This window comes from Trachemys scripta, chromosome 4, assembly GCF_013100865.1.
Source record: "Trachemys scripta elegans isolate TJP31775 chromosome 4, CAS_Tse_1.0, whole genome shotgun sequence".
NCBI lineage: Eukaryota > Metazoa > Chordata > Testudines > Emydidae > Trachemys > Trachemys scripta.
The window spans coordinates 138,031,402-138,044,200 of NC_048301.1; the positions used below are offsets into that span (position 1 = coordinate 138,031,402).

At 50.4% G+C, this 12,799-nt stretch overlaps 1 protein-coding gene across 1 annotated transcript in view; it reads right to left on the reverse strand.

The window, feature by feature from the left end:
* Positions 1–12,799, reverse strand: part of CPNE5 (copine 5) — a 179,429-nt gene that overhangs the window by 18,896 nt on the left and 147,734 nt on the right. Inside the window, exon 19 of the mRNA XM_034767802.1 lies at positions 603–660. Coding sequence (XP_034623693.1) covers positions 603–660 — 58 coding nt within the window. The remainder of the gene's footprint in view (positions 1–602; positions 661–12,799) is intronic.

Genomic DNA, 12,799 nt, shown 5'->3' on the forward strand with positions numbered 1-12,799 from the left:
AGGGGAGTGCCCTACCCACTGGGCTATACAGTCCATCTCTTGCTCCATGAATATTGCATTACTGACCCAGTGGAAAGGCTCCAGCAGGAGAGATGGAGCGAGACCTGCCCAGCATACCCCCTAATCGGGTGTCAGGGCTCTCCCCTGGGAGGGGGAGAGCTGAGATCAAGGCTGTGCTGCACATCAGGGCTTTGAAGGCAGGTCTCCCATGTGACAGGTGAGCGCCCCGGGCTTTTGGCAGGAGAAGAAGCTGACCTGGCCTCTAACTCCAGGAGTGGATTCCAGGCTGGGAATCCTAAGCAGAGATGGCCCTCACTACCTAAGAGGGGTGGGGCTTGGGCTGCACCTCTCTCCTGAGCATTTCCTACTGGCTGGCGTAGGTGGCTCCTTGCTAAGTGTCTGTCCTCTGTGAATGCCCTTCTGAGCCTCATAAAATGCACGGGGAGCCTGGTGGCCGGCTCGGGGCTGGGGGTGCTGCGGGGTAGCTGGGTGCCTAGGAGCTGTGGCCAGGCTGAGACCCGATGCATACAGCCATCTTGCCACACCTAGATGAGCACCTGCTGGTTTAAACAAAGGCAGAGAGAGGAGGGTGGAGGCCTTACCGTCAAATTCGGCCTGCCCAACTCCCACGATGATGATGGACATTGGCAGCTTGGCGGCCTGTGGCAGAGGAATAAAAGTGGGGGAGGGGGAGAGGGAAGTTGCGGGACAAGGGAATCGGAAGGGGGAAGGAAAGAAAGAACAAGAGTTTATGGCACAAAGTGAAAACCACTGTCACCCACAATGGCCTGGGCGACTCTGAGCTCTGAGCCCTTCTGGAGCTATGTCTCGTCACAGCCCAAACGGCACTCCAGCCCGCCCCCACAGAGGCCTGGGGATACCCCAATCTGTGTTCCTTTCCATGAATACATGAGCTTCCTCGAGGTCTGTTCACATCTCCACACACACAGCCCCAGCATGTTAGGGAGGCCTCTGGACATCACAGCCATAGCAAGAGCCAGCAGTGCTAATGCTAATTGAGTCAGCCAGGGGAAACCAGGCTGCCGGGGCGCTGGGATGCTGTGTGCATCACTGGATAGTGCAGGGCCTTGAAGGGGCTTTTCAGATTAAAAAGTAACCACCCCCCAGCTGTCACGGTCCCACGTGCTTGTGTTTGCCCTAGGAAATGAATAGCCATGGACTGTTGGCTGCAGTGTGACACATCTGCTCCAACGAAGGCTGGAGGCAGGGTGACTAATTCCAGACAGTTTTATGGCTAGAGGCCGGATGCTGAGCTGTGAAGAGGCAAAACTCCACTGGAGTTAACAGTGATGCTGATTTACCCTGCGTGAATGAGAAGGGAATTGGGATCAGTGGGGTTACTCCTGATTTACACCTGCATGAATGAGGGGAAATCATGATCAATGGGGTTACTCCTGATTTATGCCGGTGCTCCTGATTTAAATAGAAATAAATGGAGATATTCCATCTCCTAGAACTGGAAGGGACTTTGAAAGGTCATCAAGTCCAGCCCCCTGCCTTCACTAGCAGGACTAAGTACTGATTTTGCCCCAGATCCCCAAGCGGCCCCCTCAAGGATTGAACTCACAACCCTGGGTTTAGCAGGCCAATGCTCAAACCACTGAGCCATCCCTCCCCCCCGTGTGAATGAGAGGGGAGTCGGGAACAATGGGGTAACTCCTGATTTGCAATGATGTGACTGAGGAGACTCAGAGCCAGTGGAGTTGCTGCTCCTGATTTACATTGGTTTGAAGGAAAGCAGACCAGGCGCGCTCTCCCTCTCCTTTTCATCCTTGCTCAACAGTCTCACTAGGTGTCACTGTGGCTCCATTAGCTCCACTCCTTGCTTCTGGGCCAGGAATGCACCGATTCCATTCGCACATCAGGACTGGACGCTGAGCCCTGGTCTACACAACACAGGTCACATTGACCTAACCCTGTCAACGTCTACACTAAAGTATCGCTCGCCCGCTACGCCAACTGACGAACTCCAGCTCCGCGAGAGCGCGTGTAGACACTGCATTGCTCACATTGCCTGCTGCTGGCTGACAGGTCAACCGGTGTGAGTGCTCCTGGTGAGGACACGCACCGCCGACACAAGGAGCATAGGGCAGACATGCAAAAGTGATTTAATGACTGCAGTGGCTGTACCTCGACGTAACGTAGGGTGACTGTAGTGTAGACTTGCCCTGAGGTGCTCATGAGCTGGGACTAGGCTCAAGTGGTGCTGTGCTGATACAATGCTCTAATTTGGTTTGCCTCTGGTTGAGATTTGCACTGTCCTGGCCATTATCTTTTTTAACTCGAGGCCAGTTGCCATGAAAAGCAATTTCCTAACACTTCTATCTTGCAGGGCAGTTAAAGAGCCTTGAATTTATTTCAGGCAACCTCAATGCAGCATCGTAACAAAACTGTCTCATCCCACCAGGTCCTGTCCTGGCTGCATGACACAGTCCTTGTCCTTGGCCAAAATTTCCCTTCCTCCCTACTGTGGTGCAGCGTGTCAGTTGGTGCTCATCCTCCACCCCAGAGAAAGCTGCATTTCAGGGGTGCTGCATGTATATAGCTTGTTAGGTGCTCTGATATCATGTTGGATGAAAGATGTTACGTGCATGTAACATTCAAGGCTAAATCCACATGCATTTACCAAGAGTGGAACTGAATTTGGTCACATTGTTGTTATACAGGGCTTCTAAGTTCAGAACTGGGAAATCGAGGCCCAGATTCTGAGCTCCAGTGGAGCTATGCTGATTTACACCCACTGAGGATCTAGTCCTCCCCCTCTCTCCATGCTGGGCCCGGTTAACTCATTTCCTTCCACAATAATGAGCAAGTCTAGTAACAGGCAATTCATTTTACTTACAAGAATTTGCCCATCACGATTAGCTCCCAAAGTGACTGCAGCTACCACAGGACAGGGCAACACAGATAGCTTCTCCTCTTCTGTTTTCCCTTTATTAGGTCAAGCTCCTCTCATTTGCATATTAACAAGCTTTCTCCTGCTCACTCCCTGAATCCAGGAGAGCTGCGCTGTCTCCTTGCTAATGAGTTGGCTGTCATGTAATTGGTTACGACAGCAGAAAATCGTATTGACACCATGTGATTTCCATGCTGTCTCTCCAATTCCTTCAGGACCCCCATTTTTTACCTACCTCACTCGCTGCTTTATCATCCAATTATCCCCTCCTTTTTCTTCCCTTCCAGCAATCACAGATTGTGTTTGCTATTAAACACAGGAGCTTTAACAATCAGAGCTCTTTGTCTGAGCTGATTTCTGGTCACACACTGGGACGTGAGATTTTATAAGAGCTAACAGCAATTTGCAACATTGAGCACCTCCGAGGATCTCAAAGTGCATTACAAAGCTGGGTCAACGAGACCGTGGGTAAGGGAGAACTGGTTGACACAATTTATTCAGACTTTCTAAAAGCCTTTGACAGGGCATCAAGAGGCTGGTCAGGAAGTGAAGCTGGCATGGGGTGAGAGGCAAACTACTGTCACAGATCAGAATCTGGCTAAGAGATAGAAAACTGATCTTCTTCCCAGGATTAAGAACAGAACCCCGGAGTCCTAGCTCCCCAGCTTCTGGTCTAAACATTGGTCCATACTCCCCTCTGAATCAGGGAACAGACATGAATAGCCCTGACCCTCATTCCCTCTAGACCAGCCATTAGCACACAGGCCCAGAGACCCCTTGATTTCAGTGGGAACTAGGAACCTAAATTCCTTTGAGGAGCTGGGCCTCCATCCCTTCCAGAGCTGGGACTAGACCCCAGGAACCCAGATCTGAGCTCTAAATACAAGCCACTCAGGCTGACTACAGCAGCTTCACAAATCTGGAAACTTCCCCACTAGCCAATCAGCATGGCGGATTGCCTTGCATTCTGCTAGCTCACGCTGCCATTCCAAGCATGTGTAAGAATGCTGGAGATGAAGATGTGGGAGATGGGAGGTCAAATGCTAACCCTCATTTGTGCACGGCACATAATCACCAGGCAGCTAGGCATTTAACCTGAGTGACGGGCTCTCCCCAGTAACGGGCCTAGTGCTGGGAAAGGGGCGTTAATATTGGCAGAGCGGGGTGGGGCTCAGGGCTGGAATAGCAGAGGGGGCTGCATGGCAGGATTGAGGTCCACTTGCAGCGCTGCAGACCGGGAACCCAGGATATGATAGCAAGGGTGGGGGCTGTGCATGGGCAGAGCTCATTGTGGCAGCATCTGCCTGCAATACCCATGTCTCTGGGACTCTCCGGTTCTCCTTTTCACAAACACTCAAATGCCAATCAACGGCAGACAGAAATGTAGCTCAGCTGCCTGGCTTCTAGTGAATCTAATACTAATAATGGAGCGTGGCCGGCCTGACATTGTCTTTGACTCTGACAGCTCAACTAGAGGCTCAAAGAGGCATTCTAAAATGATCCATTAGCCAGCGGTGAGGTGGGATCACATTAGTGGGTATGGGAGATCCACTGACTGCTAACCCAGAGTTAATCAAATGATCGTTACATATTGTAGTGATCTGTGCATGGGCAAAAGCCTCTCAGATTGAATTATTTTAGGCAAAGGTATTGTGAGGCCAGATCTTATCTTCTTCCTATTATCTGGCTCCAATAAATCTGATGAATTCTAGATATGAAAAAACATTTGTTCAATGTCATCATCAAACTCCACCCTCCTAATCAGAAAAGTCTGGCCCAGAACAGCTACTTTACTTCATGGTCAACTAATCCTGATCTGTATGGGAGTTTTGAATCTACTGCTACTTATCCCTAGCACTTTTTATCAGTGGATCTCAAAGCATTTGACACAGGAGAGCAATATCATTATCCCCATTGTACAGCTGGGGCAACTGAGACCCAGGGCGGTGATGTGATTTACCAGCAAGCCAGAGGCAGAGCTGAGAATGGAACCAGGTCGCCTGAGTCCCAGTCCAGCTCTAGCCACTCAACACTGTCTTCCTTTCCTGACAGTGGGGCCCTTCCCAAAGCTCTGGTGCGCTGCTTTAAGCTGCTTGTCCGAAATGCAGTCAGGCCAGGAGATGCTAAGACTTTGGAGAAAGGAACACTTCTGAATCGTAATACGAACAGGAGCCTGACACTCGGCTCACTTACCCCAGTTTCATGCCACGGTAACTCTACCAGAGCCACTCCAGATTTACCCGTATGTGAGGGAGAACATTCGACCTGCGATGGCACATCAGCCCACTGGCCCAAGCAGACCAGAACTGTCCTGTCTTCGACAGGGCCAGCACGAGCTGCTTCAGGGGAAGGTGCAAGGAACCCCCTAGTGGACACTTGTGGAATAACCTTCCCATGGGGGAAATTACTGCCTCACCCCCAGGAGCTAATGCCTAGAAGCACAAGCATTTATATCCCTTAATTTTGTGCCCCGGGTACTGTGACTGTGGCTGTTCCCATTCTCCATGTAAATGTCCAACCACTTGCTGAATCCTGCTAAGCTCACATCCTGCAAGCCCAGGCCCCAGGATCAGAAGCATGCAGTAATAATTGTGAATTCACATCAGTCCCACCACGCAGCCAAGGCCTCTCAGCTTCGTGTTCTGTGTCACATGCTCTCAGGCCGTCAGATGGGACAGGCCAAAGACAGTGGGAGAGCCTTGGAGATGGTGTGTACCGGAAGGTGGTGGGGTGCTGTACATGGGAATGGGCCAAAGGGGTTCACTGCCCACTGGGAGTGGATCATATTTCTCAAGCCAGCCTCTTAATACCTGTCCCCGTTACTGGCAGTGAGGCACCAGGCCAGCAAATGTGAGCTGAAAGTTTGCTGGAGCTGGGAGGAGTGGGGGAGGTAGAGAGAGAACCCAAACTGGTGTCAAATTTCAACAGCCAGGGACTCTGCTAGCAAACAAAGCCCTGAGGCTCTGTTTTCCCCTTCCCATCATAGGAATAACCTGAGCCCTGGGGGCTGAACTGACCCCCACCAGCCCCAGGTCAGAAGGCACTAAGATGGCATACAGCCCTTCCACTGAGCGTTCTGTGCAGCCTGCAGCTCTGTCAGACCCAAGGCCTGGGCCCAGCATCTGCAGGTAGCGCAGGACCGGCTCACCCTTTGCTCAGTGGAGTGTGCAGAGGTGAACACGCAATCCTGGGGTCCCCTATTCTGCACCGCCTCCAAATCCATGTGCCCATGTAACTCAAGCTGCCAGCCATTGGCACCTCCCTGGCCCCAAGGGACTGGGCTGTGGCGGTCTTCACAGCTGCCCCCTCACTTTGCTGGGGCAGTTCTGTTCTGCTGAGAAGCTCTGGGACTGGATTCCGGGCCAAGACATTGGCAGAGTGGGGCCCATCAGTTCTGGAATTCGTTGCCTGGCATGGCCTGCCAGGACCCGAAACTGGCAATTACTAAAACACAGACCAAGCTGCATTGTTCACTCCGGCTCCTTCTGAAATAGGGATTAGAGCCTGCAGCAGGGAGACCAACTTAGTTTTGTCAATGAGAAAGGGGGTGGAAGAAGGAGTGGGTTTGATTCATGCCAGTTGTTGGCAGCGATTGACTTAAAAGTTATTGGAGACAATCTAAGTAGCCCCGTGGCTGCGTCTGAGCAGGGTTCATTAATGGCTGAGCCTGCTAAGACATTAGCAGAGCGTTTCTGTAATAAGAGAGCCGGGATGGGAGCCGTAGCTCATTGTCAGAGCTGCGATCTAGGTTACGGCTGTGCGACAGCTTGTTTCATGTTTAATTATTTGCCTTGCCAGCTTGCCCAGTGCAGTAATATCCCTGCTGAAGTGAGTGAACTGGCTACTGTAACTGCATTAAGGCATGAGGGATCGCTTCCCACTGGGCTCCAACTCTGCTGCTAGCTTGATATATACCATTCCAGACCAAACTCAGTAACGGGAGCATCCATCTACACCCGCTGCTCCTTGCCTATAAATTGCCCTGGCTTTTATTATTAGTCTTGTAGACGTTGTTTTGTTGTCCAAAAGGCCACATTTGAATTTCGACTGCCCGTGTCATTCCTCTTGGTCTCATGGGAACTCATGAGAACACGTCTCCATTGGACCCAGCCCATGGACTTGACCTTTTGGCCACATGGAATGAGTCTGGAGTTCCCCCTGATTTGATGCTGTGTAAGTCCCCAATTTTGCACCATCAAAGTCAACAGGAGCTTTGCCAATGACCTCAGTGACCGTAGGATCAGGCCCTAAAGATCTTAGCCCCTTCCCTGGCATTAAAGGACCTTCAGAGGCACCTCACTCATCTCTTGACTCGGCTTTTGGGCCGAGAGATTTCGAATAGAGAAACACCCAATGGCCAGATCCTGGAAATACTCCCCTGGCAATGAATGTGCGGGGTGAGCTGAAATGGAAAAGCTACAAGAACGGATAAGCACAGGTTTAGCTGCAGCTAGCACTTTTTAAATCCGTTTTTTATAATAGCCTCCTTCCTCACCTCTCTCTCCCCACCTCTCTTCCCTCTCCACCCTTCCATCTTACCTCTAGCGCCTCCTCTCCTGTCCCAGCCATTGCCCTCATCCGGGGAGTGTATGTCAGCTAGGAGCAGGTGTACAATGGTAACCCCACCAGTAGTTCCCTTGTGCAGAGATTCAGAATCTCCAGGCTGGTACAAGCATGAACAACAGCTCTGCTCACCTCTAGCCATTGGTCAGGTCAAGGTTTGTGTTTCTGTCCCTCCCTTTCATTCTCTAAGCTGTACGCACTAGGCTGGCTTACTCTGTCCATCCATATCTGTCCATCTCTGCAGCTGTATGTCTAGCGAAGCATGGCCCAGATCCTGGACTGTTTTAGATCTGCCCCTGGAGTGGGGAAGGTGCCTTCAGGTCTCTGCGAACTTGGGGCATGTTGGGGACCAGGCCAGTTCCCAGTATAAATTAGATCAGCTTCAGAGCTGCTCTAATCCACCTCAGCTGCTAATGGCCCCGTAGAGGCTGTTCAGTCAGCTGGGCATCTCTGAATATGGGAATCCTTTTCCCTAGCTGTGCTGTCCACGGCAGAGCTGGGAAGGGGTGGCAGAGCAGCCAGGAGGGTGGTTTTGTGTCACTTAAAGACCCCCCAGAGACGTGCTCAGGTGGCAGGAGCTGGCTGTGTGAACATAAGAAATATAAGAACATAAGAATGGCCATATTGGGTCAGACCAAAGGTCCATCTAGCCCAGTATCCTGTCTTCCGACAGTGGCCAGTGCCAGGTGCTCCAGAGGGAATGAACAGAACAGGTAATCACCAAGTGATCCATCCCCTGTCGCTCATTCCCAGCTTCTGGCAAACAGAGGCTAGGGACATCATTCCTGCCCATCCTGGCTAATAGCCATTGATGGACCTAACCTCCATGAACTTATCTAAATCTTTTTTGAAACCTGTTATAGTCTTGGCTTTCACAACATCCATCAAAGAGTTTCTTTGAGGCCTGGCAGCCCCCCTGCAACAAATCTAAAAAAGGTCACGTCACCAGCACCTGCCCGAAAGCGAAGGAAAATGGGGCAGTGACTCCAAGCCATCCTCTCCCGTTACTGAGCTCCCAGCCGGTGCTTTATTCAACTGTGCTCAATCCCTCTCCCAGCCCATGTCCAGAGCAATCGTGCCGTTTTCGTTTTCCTTTCAGCCAGGTTTTCATCACAAGCGGATGTCTGGACATACCCATTACATGAAGGGTGCAGTGCAGGGACAGGGGTTAGTGAGTTCCATACGAGATGCCTATGAAGGATGTCAGCTGGAGAAGGCTGCCACAAAATGAGCAATGAGGCTCTCTCCCCATCTGCTAACGAAATGCATTGGCTCAATCTAGTACAGGCTAATGGGATTCTGTGCTGAGCATTGGATGAGGTGCTGCCATCAACTATACCACATAATCAATGGCTCGTAATAGCAGAGGAGTAGTTCATGCAACAGCAGCCACTCTGGTATTCATGCAGGAAACAGTTTAATTGGGAGCAGGAATTAGACTGACGACGGTTGAGCTTACAAGCAGTCACTGTGTGGAGTTCATGGCTACAGCAGAGAGCGGAGTCACAGCAGGGCTGGATTTTAAAAAGCAGTGAAATAATTTTGACCATTAATCATAAGAATGGGGTAACTGAATTTCATACTTCAGGGCTCACCTGAAGTTCTGTAGGGGTCAGGAAGGAACTTCACCCCTACGTGTACAAGCATTGCACAATAGGCAGGTGACTAACAGCAGGAGAGTTTGCCTTTCTCAGTACTGGAAGCAGGATACTAGGCTTAAGAGTTCAGTGGTCTAATCTGATCTGGCAATTTCCATGGTCCTCTGATGGAGGCAAGCCTCCCTGAGCCAATCCTGTCTGGCAAGTCCTAGGAGTCTGTGACAGCTAGTTACCTTCTCTGCCTTGAGCCTTGCTGGCCTGCTGAAGTGCAAAATGACTAGCATCCGTCAGCTGCAGGCTTGCTAAGAGGCTGCCCTCAAGTTCCCCGAGCACCCACAGGGCTCAGCAGAGCAAATCACTCGCTGCTCTGTGTGCTCACTTTGGCTTCTTCCTCCTGTGGAATTCTCACCACGGTTAGTTCTCCTCTGTTTCCCAGCCAGGGACAGCCCCAGAGCTTGGCCACCATGAGGGCAGAAGGCCCCTAGTTCGTGCTCCCCTCCCAGGTCACTATCCTGACCCACACCACACCAACATGAGGGGTCAGAGAAAAGAAAGGGTGTCTGCCCGGCCCTGAGCCTGCTGGGCAGCTGGCACTTACCCTATGCTGCCTTACTTTGCTTTCTTGTTGTTAAGTGAATTTCCTGCTGGGGATGGTGCTGGACTGACAACAGCTCCTGGCACAGATGGTAGCTCGGGGATGAAGGATGCTCATGGGGTTAAGACCCAGTGAGTCAGGAGATTTGGGGCTCTATTCCTGATGCTCTGTGAGATTTTGGATGAGCCACTTCCTCTATGCCTCAGTTTCCCCAGCTGCATAATGAGGGCTGGTAATAATGACCTCCCACAGGGGAGCAGCAAGAGGAGTAAGGCCCTGATCCTCATTGACACTAAGCCCCAGGAAGCAGTGTCCTTTAAAAAGTGTTTTGGATAGAGGGAACATGGGAAGGGCAAACGATTATTATACAAATAACCCTTGAATCTCTTCATTCTCTTCTCACCTCCAAGGGATGCTTAGCCATCCTACACACATTTCCCCCCACTCTCTAGTGGGAAGAGAGGGAAACTAAAGCAAACAAACAACACAAACTACTAGCTGTTTTCAGATCCCTAATTCTAGACTGCGGCAGGACCCGCCCCCATCATCCATGTGGGCAGGAGAGACCCGCTCTGGCCAGAGGCCTGCGTGAACAGGACAAGGACAAGCATTTTGGAAAAGGTCTTTGGGTGGAATAAGCTTTCCTGTCTTCATGGGCGGAGGCCACCTGTAAGTAACATGAACGCCTTTAATCAGGAATTGCTGATTCCCCTCTGGCTCACACTGGTGTAAATCAGGCGTAACTGCCCTGGGCCTGATTCTCTCCTCACTCACCTGTTCCAGAGGAGTCAGTGAGCTCAGATGCTGATTTCAGTGACAGAGCTCGGTGTTGGGCCAGCCTCTCTGCTGAGCATCAGCTGGTGAGATGGGCACAGGAGCTGGCGTCTGCCTGAGTGCTGCTCAGCTCGGACTTGGGCTCATTTTCATTTCTGAATTCCTGCTCCCTTCCCTTCCCATCCCTGGAGTAACTGCACTTCTTGGTGCCTCTCACCCTCCCCTGCCTTGCAGCACTAACTTCATTATTTTGCAGGTTTCTGTCCTGTGTTAGTGGCCTTGGGTGCCTCTGGCTCTCTCTGCACCCTGCTTGTGATTTGTTTTCCATTTTGTCTTTCCCTCTCTTTGTCCCATCCCTTTACCGTCCCACTACAATGGGCCAAAACCTATCCCAGCACCAAGCCCAAGTGGAATTGGAAAAGTTTCAGAAAAGGACAACAAAAATGATTAGGGGTATGGAACACCTTCCGTATGAGGAGAGACTAATAAGACTGGAACTTTTCATCTTGGGAAAGAGATGACTAAGGGGGGATATGATTGAGGTCTATAAAATCATGACTGGTGTGGAGAAAGTAAATAAGGAAGTGTTATTTACCTCTTCGCATAACACAAGAGCTAGGAGGTCAACAAATGAAATTAATAGGCAACAGGTTTAAAACAAACAAAAGGAAGTATTTCTTCACACAATGCACAGTCAACCTGTGGAACTCCTTGCCAGAGGGTGTTGTGAAGGCCAAGACTATAACAGGGTTAAAAAAAGTAACTAGGTAAGTTCACGGAGGATAGGTCCATCAATGGGGCACCTGCCACTGGCCACTGTCAGAAGACAGGATACTGGGGTAGATGGACCCTTGGTCGGATCCAGTATGGCCGTTCTTATGTTCTTAAGTGGGGGGCCATGTAGACTAAAAGAAGGTTCCATGGGGGCTGAGGATCTTGCCCATAATTGCTTTGTTAAACATAAGAGACCCCATTCCCCATATGACTCACCCCAGTGTAAATCAAGAGTCACTCCACCAGTCCTGATTCCCCTCTCTTTCACCCCGGTGCAAATCAGGAGTATCTGTACTGGGCCTGATACCCCTCTCATTGACCTGAGTGTACATCAGGAATCACTCCAGTGGCCCTGATTCCTCTTTCACTCAACTGTGTGTAAATCAGGAGTAACTCCACTGGGCCTGATTCTCTTCTCATTCACACTGGTGTAAATGAGTGGAAGCTCCACTGGGCCCAATTCCCCTCTCACTCACCTTGGTGTAATCAAGGAGTAACTCCACGAGGCCTGATTCCCCTCTCTCTCACACCAGGGTAAATCAGGAGTCACTCAATTGGGCCTGATTCTCCTCTCACTCCACTGTCAATCCAGGGTAACTCCACTGAAGTCTGTGGAGATACAGTGGTGATACCAGTGTATGTGAGAGGGGAACCAGGTGGCAGGGCAGCAAGTGGATTCTAAGCAGTTACTGCTGGATCAGAGCGTGCTCACTGAGCCAGAGATCAATGGATGCCCAGGACTCGGTGGGGTGAACTTATCACCTGGTGGGGTAGCGAAGAGGAAAAGGAAACAAAAAGGTTCTGCACATTGAAACCTGCACTCTGCAAATCTTGCAGCCAGTGAAATAATATCTCAATAGTGAAGACACTTGCAGGGCTGAGCAAATGTTGGAAGACAGAAAAGCCGCCCACGCAGAAGGAGAGGGAGGTTTTTATTTTCCCTTTGCAATTCAAATAGTGAAATGAGCAACGTAATCAAGATGAACTATCTCCTGGCTGGATTGAGTTCGCTGTGCCTCAGCCGCATCCTCGGGGACTTTAACAGATAGATTAAAAAATGAGCAAACAAATCAAAAGTCCTATTGTTCCAGACAGAAGCCAAATTACTTGAGCAAGTACCTGAAAAATGTGTCCATCCACCTACCATCCTAGCTACCTATCTGTCCGTCTAAACCTAGCAATCATCCTATCATTTTATCTTTCCATCCTAGCTACCTTTCTATCTATTGATCAGCCTTCTGATCTAGCTAGCAATCTGCCCAGGCATTTGTACCACACTTGTTACCACAGTAACTGCAAAACAAACTCAGGGTCCCTAGTTATTAGAAGCAATAAGGCAATTCGTTATGTTTCCACATAAACAGAGTTTACTGTCAGCACTGGGCGTAACTTCTGAGTAAATAGGAAACTATCACGTTCCCACTTGTTAGTTGCTCCTGAAAGGGCCATGAGATCATACGTCGCCGTGAAGGGGCCATACCCTTGCACAGCGCGCAGACGCTGTGGGTTAATGCCTAATCACACCCTTCTTCCTGGCGTGCTGCTTTTCTTGGCAGCTAAAATAACACCACCACCACA